General features: G+C 41.0%; 1 protein-coding gene across 8 annotated transcripts in view; it reads left to right on the top strand.

Annotated features, from left to right (window-relative positions):
• ccdc92 (coiled-coil domain containing 92) overlaps positions 1-16950 on the top strand; it is a 124619-nt gene that overhangs the window by 105269 nt on the left and 2400 nt on the right. For 7 of the 8 annotated variants that reach the window (XM_048611468.1, XM_048611465.1, XM_048611469.1 and 4 more), the window contains 2 exons: positions 7467-7612; positions 7869-7916. In XM_048611468.1, the coding sequence (XP_048467425.1) occupies positions 7483-7612; positions 7869-7916 (178 nt within the window). In that variant the 5' untranslated portion in view covers positions 7467-7482. Of the gene's footprint in view, positions 1-4406; positions 4496-7466; positions 7613-7868; positions 7917-16950 lie in introns of those variants that run through there. The other variant, XM_048611463.1, reaches the window with a different exon arrangement.

Below are 16950 nucleotides of genomic sequence, written 5' to 3'. Positions count from 1 at the left end.
CCCCCCGCCAAATCTGTATCTGCCAATTCTCCATGTCTGTCTTTCTTTTTCTCCGTCTGTCACCCGCTTTCTTTCCCAGGTGTTTCCTCATTCTGGCCTTTTAAGTCAGAACAAGAGATGTTTCCGTTTTTAAATAAATGAATATTTACCTTGCTGTGGCAGGAATATTAAATGCCACTGCAAGATTTTTATATAAGCAAGTATATCTCCATATCTAACAATGGTAATGGCCTTATCTCATTTCAGATTAGAATTCCCACCATTCTCCCAGGCTTGTTTATTTTCCAGTATTTAAATACTGGGCTGCTGAATATTTACTGATCAAACTGTGATCAGTAGAGACTCTGGTTCAGAGGGTGAATGCTGAGGACTCCAGGGTGGCAGTCAGAGAGCAGTAATTCTCAGGGTATTTGAGTTAGATGGGAAGTAATGAAGGTATAAGGAGAGAAGAAAACTGGAAACCAAGTATAGTCAGATTGACTTTCGTCAGCTCTTAGTAGACTCACATGAGACCTTCCTTTAGTTATTTTTGTTTTTCTCTTGATTGGTTATTAGACAGCTCTGGCTGTGAACAGTACGGTCGAACAGATCAATCAGCTCACTAGAAAGTGACACACATGGCTTTCTCTCTGATTTCTAATGTGGTTTTATTTACCTTGCTTTCACCACAGTGCAAAGATAGCTATGGTTAGACTTCCCTCTTGGACCTACAGCTTGTACCATGCATGTTGCAAGTTCTGACTGATTCTTGTGTTATTCTTGAATTTGTTGCGTAGAAACATAATAGGAGTAGGCTATTCATTATGATCATGGTTGATCATCCAACTCCAATAGCCGGTACCTGTTTTTTTCCCCCCACATCTTTTGATCCCCTTAGCCTCAAGTACTATTTCCAGCACTTTGTTGAAATCATACAATGTTTTGGCTTTGACTGCTTTCTAAGGTAGCGAATTTCGCAGGATCACCACTCAGATGGTGGAGAAATTTCTCATCTCTGTCCTAAACAGTTTACCCTGTGTCCTCAGACTGTGATCCTGGTTCTGGACTCTCCCACCATCGGTAACATCCTTCCTGCAAAGTACCCTGTCTAGTCCTGTTACAATTTTATAGGTTTCTATGCGATTCCTGCCTTGTTCTTCTAAACATCAATGAATATAACCCTAATCGATTCAACCTCTCCTCATCCTTCAGTCCTGCCATCCCAGGAACAGTTTGGTGAACCTTCACTGCACTCCTCCTACTGCAAGAACATCCTTCCTCAGATAAGGAGACCAGAACTGCTCTCAATATTCCAGGTGTGGTCTCACCAAGGCCCTGCAAAAATACAGCAAGACCTCCCTGCTCCAGTTCTTGAAATCCCTAGCTATGAAGGCCAACATACCATTTGCCCTTTTAATTGCCTGCTGCACCTGCACGTTTGACCTATCTCTTTGAAGATTCTGCCTATATCTGGTGCAGTGGAATGATTGTTTGTATATCCAACCTGGAAGAAAGCACAATTGTTTCATCAAAAAACATAACTACCTTAAACAGTGTATTTTCTTGTCCTTTATTCCTCTCTTCATTATTAAGTTTGAAAGTTGGAGAGACGAGACCAGGATGTGTGGGTGGGTGAAAAACATGGAAGAATGGAATCGGGCTGTAAAGTTTTTGAACTTGATGTTGAGTCCTAGAGGCTGTACTGTCCCCAAGCAGAAAATAACATGTTGCTCTTTAAGCTTGCTCTGAGGCTCAAACCTCACTGCAGGAACAGTGTGACAGAAATGTTGGCCTGGGAACATGGTGATATCAGGCAACTTAAAGCTCAGTGTTATCTTTATGGACAGAAAGTAGATGTTCTTCAAAACGGTCACCTGCTCTACTTTTAGTCTCCCCAGTGTAGTCAAGACTACAGTGTATACAATAGATTAGATTGAATAAGGCGATGGCCTAGTGTTATTATTGCTGGACTGTAATCCAGAGACCTAGATAACGTTCTGGCTACTCAGGTTCGAATCCTGCCATGGCAGATGGTGGAATGTGAATTCAATAAATATCTGGAATTCAGAATCTAACGATGACAGTGGATCCATTGTCAAGAAAAACCCACCTGGTTCACTAATGTCCTTTTTGGGAGGGAAACTGCCATCCTTACCTGGTCTGGCCTACATGTGATTCTCGACCCACAGCAATGTGATTGACCCTTAACTGCCCTCTGGGCAATTAGGGCTGGGCAATAAATGCCGCCTAGCCAGCGACACCCTCATTCCGTGAATGAATAACAAAAAAAAAGGTAAATCACTGCTTCACCTGGAAGGAATGTCTGGGACCTTGGATACTGAGGAAGAGGAAGGAGGTAAATGGGCAGGTGGTATATCATCTGTGATTGCGTGGGAAGGTGCTGGGATCGGAGGAGGAATAGACCCAGGGTCTCCCAGATGGAACAGCTCCTACAGAAGGAGGGGTGGGGAATATGTATCAGGTGGTGGAATCCCATTGGAGATGATGGAAACGGTGGCTAATGATCCTCTGGATGTGGATGCTGGTGAGATGGTAAGCAAGGACAGGAAGAGAAAGGGTGAGGGCAGAAATGTGGGAGATAGGACAGATGTGGCTAAGAGCCCTGTCAACCACAGTAGTGGTGAATGCTTTGTAAAGGAGAAAGGTGCACCCTTTTCTGACTCTCCACCACTACCACCACCCCCCACCGAAAGTGGCATCATCAGGACAGATGCAACGGAGACAGAGGAACTGGGAGAATGGGAGTCTTTACAGGAAGCAGGGTGTGAGGATGTATCATTAAGGTAACTAAGGGAGCCGGTGAGTTTGTAATGAATATCAGTGGCCAGCCTATCCCAGAAATGGAAACAGAGGTGTCAAGGGAGAGCAGAGTCAGAGAGGGACCAGGTGAAGATGAGAGCAGGGTAAATATTGGAAATTGATAAATTTTTACAATCCTCGACAAGAGAGGGAAGTGGCACCAAAGAGTTGTGGGCGTGGGCCCAAGTAGGATTGGAGCAAATTAAAGGACATAAAGATAGCTTGGAGAATGTGGGACTGATTTCCTTGATGAACAGAAAGCCAAGTGGAGATTAGATGGAAGTGATCAAGACCAATGGGGGCTGGACAGAGTTGATAAGGAGAAATTGTTCCAACCCCTGAAAGGTACAAGAACAGAGGGCATAGATTTAATGTAATTAGGAAAAGAAACAAAGGTGATGTGAGGTGAAACTTTTTTCACACCGTGGATGGTTATGAGTTATACATTAAAGATCATCTTATTTGAAAAGGAATAATATGCACGGTACAAGAAGATGGCAAAAGAATGGGGTGAGATGACATGCTCATTTTGAGAGCCAGTACAGACACGATGCGCTGATTGGCCTCCATGTATTTTATAATTCTATGAAATTCTGAAACATCCACCAGCCATGAGTCAGCGTGTGATATTATCTCTAGTTCCCTTTTCTTTCAAGAGAGAGTGAGAGAAAACCATTTGATGCTAGTCTGCCTAGAAAATAAGGCCACTGTAAACATCACGGAATACCTATTGCTAGGGCTCAGACAGGGTATCTGTTCTATTCTGCCTTTTTGGTGTCAAAGGCTTTCCTACTGCCGTAAACATGGACACTTACTGAAGTTGATCAATTAAGAGCAGTGTTGCAGAGTGCCTTGTTGCTGTGGTTAGCATGTCAGAAATTACACAACACCAGGTTATCGTCCAACAGGGTTATTTGAAAACACAAGCTTTCTGAGCCTTGCTCCTTCTTCAGGCGTTAGTGACATTGTCCATCCCAGTCCAACACCGGCACCTCCACATCATGGTTAGCATGAGCCTGTGACTGAGTGAATCCAATGGCCCAAAGTTTATTTGACTTGCTTTTGATTTTTTTTTGGTTTGCTGGACAGGCCTTGAACATTGTGTTTCAGTAAATATGCATGATAATAGTAGGGGTAGTAGGAACTGCAGATGCTGGAGAATCTGAGATAACAAGGTCCATTTCTGAAGAACGTTCTAGGCCCGAAACGTCAGCTTTCCTGCTCCTCTGATGCTGCTTGGCCTGCTGTGTTCATCCAGCTCTACACCTTGTTATCTCATGATAATAGTAGAACTGGCAAGCCAATCTCCTACCATGATCCTGAATCTCAGTGAATTAAATATATTTGCTGACAGTTCCATGGAGGTTATTGCTATAGCAATAGGGAGCAGCGTGTGTGCCGAATATTCAGCCAAGAAACCAATTCAGCTTCAACATCAGTAGAAGAAATGCTCATTTTTCCTGTCCTTCAACCGTTTTGCTTTGCATAGGAAACAGTCTAAATGTAACTTAAGGCATTTTTGAGCTGCTCAAACCATTTAGAGTTTCAGAGGCTTTTGAGGAAGGATCACTGGACCCGAAACGTTAACTCTGATTTTTTCTTCACAGATGCTGCCAGACCTGCTGAGCTTTTCCAGCAACTTCTGTTTTTGTTCCATTTGGAGTTTCCAGTGTTCATCTTTTGGATAAATGGAGTTGTAAGAGTAGTATAATTTTGAATATTTTCTGACTTTATCTTTGTGATTGTGTTTACATGAAGTAAATGGAACAAATCCTGATCTGTAGTTACACAAACGTTATTAAAGTTATAAGCAGAATACCAGCGGTTCATTCAGCATTCCAGTGGAATGTTTTTAGAAACACAAACTGTAATCACATCTTGATTTTAAAATTGTCATCACTATTTTCAGATCCCCATCCCTCTGACTTCCTCCATTCCACAAACGTACAGTACTTCTGAATTTTTCCAACTCTGACCTCTTATGCACTCCTGATTTTCTTTGTCCAACCATTAATGGCGTACCTTCAGCGTCCTGGGTCTGAAACTCTGAAATTTCCTCCCATAACCTCTCTCTACATCTTTAAGTTGCTCAAATTTTTAATCACCCATCCAAGTATCTATTTCTAAGCCTTGTTATTATATTTTTTGATAATAATTAAGGCCTCTTGGGATCTTTAATTGCTGCAAGATGTTGTTGCAGGGTAGTTATAATACTGACCATCTCATTCATAGACCTGGATCAGGGATACAAGTTCAAATCTCATTATGACAGATGGCAAATGTAGATCCAAGTTTTAAAATTATTGTCATGGGAAGTGGACAGGTGGTAGTGTTCCCATGTATCTGCTGCCCTTATTCTTCCAGATGGTAGTGGTCACAGGTTTGGAAGGTGCTGTTGGAGGGACCTTGGTGAATTTCTGCGGTGCACCTAGTAGATGGTACACTGCATCATTGATGAAAGGAGTGAATGTTAAAGGCAATGATTGTGGTGCCAATCCAGCAGGCTCCTGTGGCCTCGATGGTGTCAGGTTTCTTGAGTGTTGTTGGAGTATTCCATTGCACTCCTGACTTGTGCCTTGTAGATGGTGGACAGGCTTTGTGGAGTCAGGAGGTGAGTTACTTGCTGCAGGATCCCTAGCCTCTGATCTTGTCTTGTAGCTACAATGTTTATATCACAAGTCCAGTTCAGTTCTGGTCAACGAACACCCGCAAAATGTTAATAGTTCTGGCTAACTGATTTAGAGAATGGGCAGCTAAGATGAGCAAACAAATCACTAAATTAAGGACTTGGGTTATGAGGAGAGACCGCAGAAACTGGCCGTGTTCTTTTTTTGATATAATTCAGAGAATATGGCATCGCTGGGTAGCCAGTGTTTATGCCCATCCCTAGCCGCCCCTTAAGAAGGTGGTGATGAGCTGCCTTTTTGGATCGCTGTAGTCCATTTGACACAGGTTGATCCACAATGTCCTTATGGAAGGAATTCCAGAATCTTGACCCAGCGACACTGAAGGAAGTGATTTATTTATAAGTCAGGATGGTGAGTGGCAGAAAGAGACAGAATTCTCAGCTGACCTCATGGAGAAGATAAGTGTCAGTGTGTTTACCTTAAACCCAATCCTCCAAGAGACCAGACTTGGAGGGCAGCTGGTTTTTCTACTTTATTCACAGGCATTTTGCAGGCAATATCCAATTAGATAGAATCCAATCTCCACAATTTCAGTCAGCTCTGAGTCTGTGGACAAATACCATGTGGCAAGACTGTCTCGCTGTTTCAGTTCCACTGTTTCTGTTTTGAGCTCTAGTTTGAGGGTCTTCTTTATTCCTTCATGGATTTTGGCATCGTTGTGGCTGATTGTTTCATAAATAATAATGTGGAAATAATACAAGAATTACCTGGAGCTTGCTACATTCAGTGTTAGTATTTAGAAATTTGTAGTTGAGTGATCCAGTGAAGTAAGATGAATACTACAGGAGGAGCACAGAATCTACATCAATAATGTAGCAACATGATAAAACTAATACCAGATTTATTGTTGTAAGCATTTTTTTTAGATTTATAGAAGCACACACTAATGAAACACAGGATTTATTTTAAAGTTCTAATTGAAGCCCAGGGTTTTGTTTAAATATCTCAGTTTGCAGTGGCTTTGTTCTTGTTTCCTGGTTATTGTCAAGATGCTGTATTCTCTTGTTACCAGGTTTATCCAGGCAGCAAATTGGAGGTGAGAGACACAGGCTAGCACACAGAATTTCCTGTGGCGTATCAGATGAAAGCAAATCTTTTAGTTTAGTTCAAGTTCAAACTCAAACAATTGGGATATTGAGGGAAGGGGTGAGGGCTGGAGGCAGGTACAGGGGGTGAAGTTTGTGTTGCTGTTTTATTACGTTCAGAGTTAAGCCTCTTCGCTGTAAAACACTGTTATTTCCAACATTAGAAACTCCCTCAGGAGAGAACCTGAGATCTGACGTGTTGGAGAACTGTAATCAGTTGAGGATTATCTAGTTTGTGTTATTTTAGTCATTTTTGGGACGTGTTGGATACTCCTGCCATTTCTGAGACAACATCGGAAGGCAATTAAGAGTTAAGCTGCTGGTGTGCACCTTCAGTCACCAATGTCCTTACCCAGACTGAGCCTTTATGTAAATTTGTTTGATTTGACAACAATCCGACAGCTTCATGTTCACTTTTAATGACACCAGCTTTAGATCATCAGAGTTTTTAAACATAATTCTCAAACTTGCCTGATGTAAGTTAAACTCATAATCTGAATTATTACAGAAATAAACACTACATCACTGTCCACTTAGAGATAATCTGGCCTAATTCATTGTGCTTGTAGTCTAACAAATTCTTGGACAGTGTACACTTCATAAAATGTCACCTGTGCGCTCAGCTTAAACCTTCCATGTGACTATAAGAAATAGGAGCAACTGTAGGCCATTCAGCCCATTAGGCCAGCTAACTCCTGTTTTTATTTGGAAAGCTGATAACTTTTCAACTCTAACCACAATCATTGTGCATCTGTGTGTGGAGAATTGATAATATTTGCAGTTTTTAAAGCAGCAAGAGAGTATCTGGATGGGACAGCATTGATATTCTGGTGAATTATGGATCTGATTGTGTGATTTGTGCTAGGCACTGACGGTGGTGCTCTTTCCCCTTTAGGTCACTTAATTGCACCATGGCAACGTCAAACCTGGAGATGCAGTTGCACAGTGCCCAGAAGAACCTGCTGTTCTTACAGCAGGAACATGCCAGTACACTGAGGGGGCTACACACTGAAATCCGCAAACTGCAACAGCACTGTTCAGGTACGTCACACAGATCAATCCATTCCCAACCACTGGTGATTGACCCTCTAGATCCAGTGAAACTGATACAATCTCTGCAATCTTAACCAGAAGGTGTGAACAAGTTGGATCTGATCCACTGCTGGCTATGTGTGTGCTAGAAGTGATCTACTGTATCCTGAAGATAAAGAATGATCTAATTCCATTTTGTCATGCTAACACCAGTTTTTAAAAAATATTATATTCTCCTAAAATGTTTCACTTTCTCTGTTTCTAGATTTGGCCTTTGAGTTGACAATGACATCATCACCCTGCAACCAGGCTGGTAAGAACAGGAACCCAACACCAACCCCCCATCGCCCCTCCTCTGCTGAGCTCGCAGACACCCCCACCCCTCCCTCATACTTCCCCAGAGCTGTCATCCTGCCTCCAGAACTACACATCTGTTTTTTTTAATTTATTGATGGTATTCACACAATCCAGGGATAAGATCCATTTAGGAGGCTTTAAGGTATAATTACAGTCTCTATTCTCAAAGCTACTGCAATCAGTCAGGTCTGAGTTGTAAGATCACAGGCTGATGAGCTCTTTCTCCTGTCATTCATTGGCTAACTTCCCTGAGATGAGAGAAAAATGGAGTGGATTGTAATTCTCCTGAAGGAAGTTTGTGAATGTATCATTGGAATGTAGAAAGATGTCCACATTGTTCTATGATCACTTTTTGATAAGGACAGTTTTTGTAGTTGGTTAGTCTCTCGTGGTTTTCTGTGCACTGGGTATGTTGTGTTCAGGAAAGCACAATGACCCCCAACCTGATCCAGGAGAGAAGCTCTGCTTAGACCTGGCCTCGTTGGAATGTTAGAATTGAGCTGTGGGGGTTAAACAAACTTCATGATACTGTTTAGCTCTCACACACCTCAGATATCATTCCATTTGGACACAAGCAGAGGGCGAACCAAATAGATAGGTCATTGAGCCATCACTAATATCCTTACCACTTTGTTAATATTGTTTCCTGTTTGATGTGATCATTAGGGGAGTACCTGTTGATATAGTCATATAAAGTTAGTTCTGCATAAAGGACAGAACACAGGTAAGAGAAATTAGAAGTAACCCAATTAGGAAATTGGGCAAGAGAGTCGGTTTAATAGTCCATACTCCAACTGGCTGATATGATTAGTCGTCTTCCTCAGAAGCCTGCACTGGAACCTCAGGAATTCATTGTCTTTATAAAAGGCTGAGGGAATCCATATCCAAATGTATCTATTGCTCACTGATGTGATGGCCCAGTGATATTATCGTTGGACTGTTAATCCAGAGACCCAGATAATGTTCTGGAGACCTGAGTTCAAATCCCACCATGGCAGATGGTGGAATTGAATGCAATTTTAAAAAAAATCTGGAATTAAGAGTCTAATGATGGCCCTGAATCTATTGCCAATTGTTGGAAAAACACTAATGTCCTTTAGGGAAGGAAAATGTCATCCTTACCTGGTCTGGCCTACATGTGATTCCAAACCCACGGCAATGTGGTTGACTCTGAACTGCCCTCTGGGCAACTAGGGATGGGCAATGCATTCTGGCCTAGCCAACAGTGTCCTCATCCCGTGAATGAATAAAAATATTACAAGGCGCAATATGTTATGTCAATGGGAGCAGAAAGTTGCAAAGGAACGTTAACGAAGTTTAGAGACAACAAGGTGCAGGGCTGGATGAACACAGCAGGCCAAGCAGCATCATAGGAGCAGAAAGGCTGACGTTTCAGGCCTAGACCCTTCATCAGAAAAGGAAGTTTAACTGTGATAGATGGAATCCAGTGGAAAATATGAAGTTAGCATCCGGGGAGTTAAAACTTTGAGAAACTGAAATAGTGAAGGAGCAGAGAGATTTATAGGTCTAAGTACAGGCATCACTGAATGTTAGTGAACACATAAATAAAAATTAAAAACTAATGGAATGTAGACTTTAAAAGAGGGAGCTAGATATATAGAGGTTGAAGTTACATAAAACTGTTGTTAGAGGCCAGACTGTATTCAGTTCTGGGATCTGGAGCTCAAAGCTTAGACTGGCTTTAGTGTGGCTACAACTGAGATTCACTAGAATTCACCAGGGCTGAAAAGATACTCACTAGAAAATGTTTAAGATAATAAAATGATTCAGTAAGGCAGGTAGAGAGGAGTTATTTCTGTTGATGATGGAGTCCAGAAAAATGCAGCAGAACCTTCAAATTAGAGGCAGGCCATTCAGGGGAGATGTCAGGAAACATTTGGCACAATATGACAAATGTTCAGAAAACTGGCCACTACCTATTTCTAGGTTCATGTGAAAAGGGAATAATAGTGTAAAATTTTAATAGTGTAAGATATGGGGTTAGGATACTATTTCTAAGGAGAACAAGCACCAACACAGACTGGTTGGGCTCAATAACCTGTTTTTACATTAAAATTCTGTCTCATGTCAGTAAGGAAATCCCCATTGAATTTTGAGAGTTTTTTTTGGTTTCCAAAGCTGCTTTTGGAGCCAGTATTAGAAAAAGGACTGTGTATACCTTTGTACCTGTTACAACTAGGTGAGGATGAGTTTAATTACCAACAGCCCTGAAAAAATAATTAACTGTGGTGACAAATACACACAACAGATAACAAACTTAGTGTTTACTGTTTTCTCAAGTGTCTTAGTTGTGAGAATAGATAGATTTGAGCCTAGCTGTTTAGTTGCTGTCTTGTTTACTCTATAAGGACAAAGTTGGAGCCGACCTGGTGTTCTTGGTAGTTGTCCTTGTTCCATCAACTTGTTTTTATTGGCTAGTGTTTGAGATTGAGTGATAGAAGAACTTCCAGTATTCTTGCTGTTGTCAGTCTGTGACTTTCTCCCTCAGCCTTATTTCTCAAAATAAGCTGCTGAAATATGGAAGCAAAATACTGCAGATGCTAGAGATCGGAAACAAATGCAAATGATGGAGAAACTCAGCAGCTCTGGCAGCATCTGTGGAGCGAGAAATAGAGTTAATGTTTCAAATCCAGTATGACAGAAAGGAGCTACTTTCAGCTCTGATGAAGAGCCACCAGACTCAACATCAGCTGTTTTTCTGGCCACAGATGCTGCCAGACCTGCTGAGTTTCTCCAGTATTCCCTATTACTGAATTATGGTTCATTTGTATATTCCAATTCTAACTCCACTGTCTTTTTCAAAACAAATGATTCACAGGTAATATTTCATCTCCAATTTGTGAAGTTATTATCCAAATGTGAGTAAAATAAGATATGCGGATTTCTTGACACTTCACTGAATGTTAGTTTCTCTTGATTTTAATCTCTTGATTATTCCAGTACAAATGGTTTTGTATATTGCAAGTAGTTGCCTGGGTGGTCAGCTGATCACAGCAGCCATTTTAAATCACTAGTGTAACCCATTTGTTGTCCATTAAAGTTCTTGGGTATTAAAGTCAAGTGCTGAAAGTTGAATGTTGATAGCCCATGTTCACTGTGATAGTAACAAACTGTAACTTAAACCTTTGCTTCAAGGAGCCACTTTTTGGAAACCATACTTTGTGTTTTAACAGGCAATTTCTGAGTACTGCTCTACATCCGTAACCTTTAAGAATCATGTTTGAGCACAATCATGTGTAACAAGCCCATTGCTGTATCGTATTCCAAGAATTTTTCAAGAAAGCATGTGTTTCTATCGTGAAGGCAGTTAGAGATCAGCAGCAAAGGTTGGCTTTTGTAGCAACACCTACATCCCATGAAATAATTGTTTCTAATTCATTCATGAAATTTTGGCATCGTTGGCTGGGCTAGTATACATTACCAATCCCCAGTTGCCCCTTGAAGGTGGTGGTGATCTGCTTTCTTGAACCACTGCAGTCCACAATGCCCTTACAGAGGGAATTCCAGGATTTTGACCCAGTGACACTGACGAACAGTAATATATTTCCAAGTTAGGATGATGAGTGGCTTGGAGGGGAATTTGTAGGGGGTGGTGTTCCCCTGTATCTGTTTCCCTTGTCCTTCTAGATGGAAGTGGTTGGGGGTTTGGAACGTGCTGTCTAAGGCTCTTTGGTGAATTTCTGCAGTGCATCTTATAGATGGTATACACTGCTGCGACTGAACGTGGGTGGCGGAGGGAGTGGATGTTTGTGGATGTGGTGCCAATTAAGCAGGGGCTGCTTTGTCCTGGATGGTGTCAAGCTTCTTGAATGTTCTTAGAGCTGCACTCATCCAGGCAAGTGGGGAGTATTCCATCACACTCCTGAGTTGTGCCTTGTCGATTGTGGACAAGCTTTGGCGAGAGAGGAGGTGAGTTACTACTGCAAGACTCCTAGCCTCTGTGCTGATCTTATAGCTATGGTATTTCTGTGGCTAGTCCAGTTCAGTTCTCTTCAATGGTATGTTGGTAATGAAAGATTCACAAACACCACCAACTGAGCCAAGCTGGACTGTGAACATGTAGCCTCTGCAAACCTGTCCAGCTGCCCGAAGGACCACCCACTGTTTGCTGGGATGTCTTATCAAAAGTGTGGGTCAGCAACAAGAACCTGTTAGGACATCTTCAGATACAGAAGGCTGACATCAAAGACTCCCTGGTTCCCCTTTAAGATCTAAAATGTAATCCTTGGCTGTACTGTAACCCCAAAACAATGCTAGCCTTGTCGTAACATTGAAGGCTATGGGCCATGTGCTGGGAAGTGGGGCTAGTGGTGACAGAAGGGCACAGGCTCGATGGGCTAAAGGGCCTCTTTATGCAGTATGACTGAATTTTAAACAGCTGATCCTTCAATGTTAGCGGAACAGTCCTGTAAAATTCAGTGTAAATTTATGTTATGGTCATTCTAAAGGTGGTGTTCTCAGTTAGAAATCATGAGTTAAGATATACTCAGCTCAGGATCCATGTTGTGTTTTATGAACTGATGCTAGTGATAAACAGGTTAGTTTAATAGTGATCAGAGTTATAATCCTCTCAAAGGAGAAATTGATATGAGTTCCTAAGGACTTTCCAATATTTTTTTTTTAAATAGTGTTTGACACTAAAATGTGGGTAAAAATTCAGTGAATGAGCTGATTGGCATCTCATTGCTATTAAAGTTTGAAATGAGAATTTAAACGTTAATGCTTCATCCCTCACTGAACTGCTCATGACCTTCCAAGTAGAATAATTAATCTCCTGAGCTATTGTGATCCCTTGTCATGTGATGTAAAATGCGGATAATCTTTCAGAGGACTTTCCACACACTGACTCCTAGTTGTGTTGGTTGTTCAGTGGTAGAATTGTAAGTATGGGCTCTTGTGGTGCAGTAGCAGTATCCCTAGCTCTGAGCCAGAGGGCTGACTTAACGTCTCACCTGTTCTAAAGGTCTGCGATAATGTCTCTGAGCAGATGGGTTAGGAAAGTATCCACACAAGAGCTAATGCTGCATATTAGGTATTAAACCAGTTGTAAAATTATGCCCATTTGTGAAATAATACAACCATCGTAAAGGACTGTACACAATTGCAAACTGATTCAGATCTTTGACATGTAAACAACATTAAATCCTGTAGGCATTCAGTAATGTCCAATATATTCACCATCAACACACAGACTGTAGCCTTCAAGTGGATCCCATTCCATCTTCTCAGGATATCTGCCAGACAATGCATGTAGCTCACCAACAGCAGCCAGATCTAAGAATGATTGATTAAAATATGCAGAGAGAGAAATATTACGCATTTTGTGATAAATGTTGTTCAACACAAACAGTTTGTTCCTTACAGTACACAACACCTCAGCGCACAGAACTGATTGCTTCCCCTGACCTGGCAGTCAATGTGAACAATAAAGCAGGCATTTTGCCTATGATTAACCCACAAACCAAGAGGCTGCTTGGAAACCTCTTGGTTTCTGCACAGAGTTGCTGCTCTTTATGGGACAAAAGGGTGTAGAGGAAGTTAGGGTCGCAGAGCAGCCCTGATTTCATCAAATGATGGAACAGACTCAAGAGTCTGAATCACCTCCACCTGTTCCTATCCCCTTATGTTTTGTTTTTGTGTGCTAAATGTCAGGCAACTTTAAACATCAGCATGGAGAATGGGTTTTAGAAAATCCCTCACTGACATAGGAAATCGGAGCAGGAGTAGGCAGTTACAGCCCTGAAACTTGCTCTGCCATTCGGTAAGATCATGGCTGCCCTGTTTTTTTTTGAATAACACATTTCCACCTACTCCTGGTAATCTTTGTTATCTTTGCCTAACAAGAATCAATCCACCAACTCCTTAAAAATAATCAATGATCTTCAGAGGCAAAATCTCTCAACTCTGAAAGAAAGAAATCCCCTTCTATCCCTAAAGCCGAAAGCAGCACCCTACTGGCCCCCATTTATCCAGAACTTGAATCAACTGGTTAAACATAATTTCCCTTTCTCAAAACTGTGATGATTCATCCCAGTTACCCTGGGTTTTTCTAAGCATGCATCTATAATCTCTTTAATGATTAATTCTAACACCTTTCCCTCAACGGATGTTAGGCTACCTCATCTATATTTTGCTGTTTCCTGCCTTGAAGAGAGGGTTTATGTTTGCTACTTTCCAGTCTGATGGAATCTTTCCTAAAACTAGGAAATTTTGAAAAATTAATGAATTAGTTAAGGAGGTTATGCTTCAGTTATACAGGGCATTGGTGTGACTGTGTCTGCAATATTGTGTACAGTACTATTCCCTGTACTTACAGAAGGATGTTAATGACAAGGAAGCAGTTCTGAGAAGGTTTATTAGACTGCAATGAGAGGATTGCCCCACAATAAATCATTACATTTTATGAGCTTTGCTGATTACTTGCTGTACCTGCAGACTAACTTTCTGTGATTCTATGTGCATGAGGACACCCAGATCCCTCTATATCTCAGAACTTTGCAACCTCTCACCATTTAGATAACATACTTTTTTATTCTTTCTGCCAAAATGGACAAATTTACACTTTTCTACGTGGTATTCCATTTGCCAGATCTTTGCCCACTCTGAACCTAAATATATCCCTTTGCAGGCCCTTTATATCCTCTTCACAACTCACTGTCCTACTTATCTTGGTGTCATCAGCAAATTAAGCTCCTATACCTTCAATCTCTTCATCCATATCATTCCTATAAATTGTAAACAGGCCCAGCACCAGCCCTTATGGCACACAACTTGTAACATCCTGCCAACCAGAAAAAGACCCACTTATTTCTACTCTCTGCTTCCTGTTAGCCAGCCAATCTAACCAGTTAAATATGTTACACCCTACACCATCAGCTTTTGTTTTCCTCAATAATGTTTGACCTAATGTGGTACCTTATCAAATGCCTTCTGGAAATCTGAATGCAATACATCCACTGGTTCCCCTTTATCCACAGTACAAGTTACTTCCTCAAAGAATTCCAGTAAATTAGTCAAACACAATATCCCATTGTCAACACCATATGGCTCTGTCTGATTACCTCAAACTTATCCAAGTGCCCTGTTATAACGTCTTTAACAATAACTTCTTATATTTTCCCTGTGACAAATGTTAAACAAATTGGCCTGTAGTTTTCAGCTGTCTGCCTCCCTCCCTTTTTGAATAAAGAAGTTACATTAGCTATTTTCCAATCTGAAGAAACCTTCCCCGATTTTAATGAGTTTTGGAAAGTTAAAACCAATGCATCAACTATTTCACTGGCTACTTTTGAGATGTTAGGATAAAATCCATCAGGACCCAACAATCCCAACAATTACTCAGTGCTACTGTAATTTTTTTGAGTTCCTCCCTCCTTTTTGATTCCTGATCCTGTTCTATTTCCAGGATGCTACTTATATCCACTCTAGTGAAGATTGACACAACATACCTGATCAATTCATCTATGATCTCTATTCCCCAGACTCTCTGTCTATAGGACCAACACTTACTTCGTTAACTCTGTTCTTTTTTTTAATATCTGAAGAAACATTTCCTTTCTGTTTTTATATTTTTAGCTAACTTTCTCTGAAGTCTAATTTTTCCTTCCTTATTAATCTTTCACTAATTTATTGCTGATTTTTATATTCTGTCCAATCTTCTGACCTGCCACCTATCTTTGCAGAATGATAGCATCAAACTCAGAGAAAAGATGTATCTTTGACATTTTAAGTTAGGCACAAGTTGTTTTTATTTGTTGAAATTTACTTATTCTGTACTTTCTGGAATATCCCCTTGAAAGTTGCCAAGTATCTCTATCCCTTAACTTAAATTTCCAGTTCATTTTCTCTAGGGCTGCTTTCATAATTGCTGTTGTTTAAATTCAAAATAGTCTTGGACCCACATTTCTCTCCCTTAATCTGCATGTAAAACTCAATCATATTATGGTCTCTGCTACCCACTGGCTCTTGTGTTATGAAATCAGTAATTAATCCTACCTCATTGGCCAAAACCAAGTCTAATATAGTCTACTGTCTGGTTAGTGCCATAACATGCGTGTCTAAGAAATATTCAATGAATTCCTCCTTTAGGCTACTTTTTTCCCATCTGTATATAAATTAGAATCTCCCATGATACTTGCTGTACCTTTTTGACAACTCCAATTATTTATTCCTTGATACTGTATCCTACCACAAAGTTACTGTTAGGTGCCTGTACACAACTCCCACAAGTGACCTCTTGCCTTTATCGTTCCTCATCTCTGCCCAGACTGTTTCTATATCCAGGTTTCCTGAATTAAGGCCATTCCTCTTTTGTGCTGATTTCCTCTTTAATTAACAGAACCACTCCTCCTCCCTTCCCCAGCTTCCTGTCCTTCCTAAATGTCTCACACCCCTCATTATTCAGGTCCCAATCTCAGTCATCCTACAGACATGTCTGAGGAATGACCAAACGGTTGTACTTATTTATCACAATTTGTACTCCTAGTTTATCTGTTTTGTTTTGAATGCCACATTCATTCACATACAGTGCATTATGTTTTGTCCTTTTATTAACTACAGGTAAACCACAATGAACTGTTGATATGTGGCTCTCTAATTGCCTTATAACATATTCCTAGGCACCCGCGCACACAGACCAAAAAATTTAAAAAATTGCTGTTATGGAGGGTGGGGAAAAGGGCAGCAGTTCACAGGCTCCAATCCACAGGATTTGCTGAGATAATCCTTTTGTTTGCCTGGATTTTCTATTCTTTACTGTCTTTTCTCCAGGTTCTTTACATTTCCTCACAAGGAGACACAGACAATTGTTCACGAACTGCAAACTGTCTTTGAGTCTGACTGTAGAGCCTCAGCAATGTGCTGACTTTTAACTGTCCTGTGGACAATTGGAATGGGATACGGCATGATCTAGCCAGGTCTGAGAATTCACTTCGTGCACTGAATCTGTGGCCTATCCCCTGTGAGATGCT

Source organism: Rhincodon typus, chromosome 24, assembly GCF_021869965.1.
Source record: "Rhincodon typus isolate 14 chromosome 24, sRhiTyp1.1, whole genome shotgun sequence".
Lineage (NCBI taxonomy): Eukaryota > Metazoa > Chordata > Chondrichthyes > Orectolobiformes > Rhincodontidae > Rhincodon > Rhincodon typus.
Note: the sequence above shows the minus strand (reverse complement) of the source record. Positions and strands in the feature narration are given on the sequence as shown.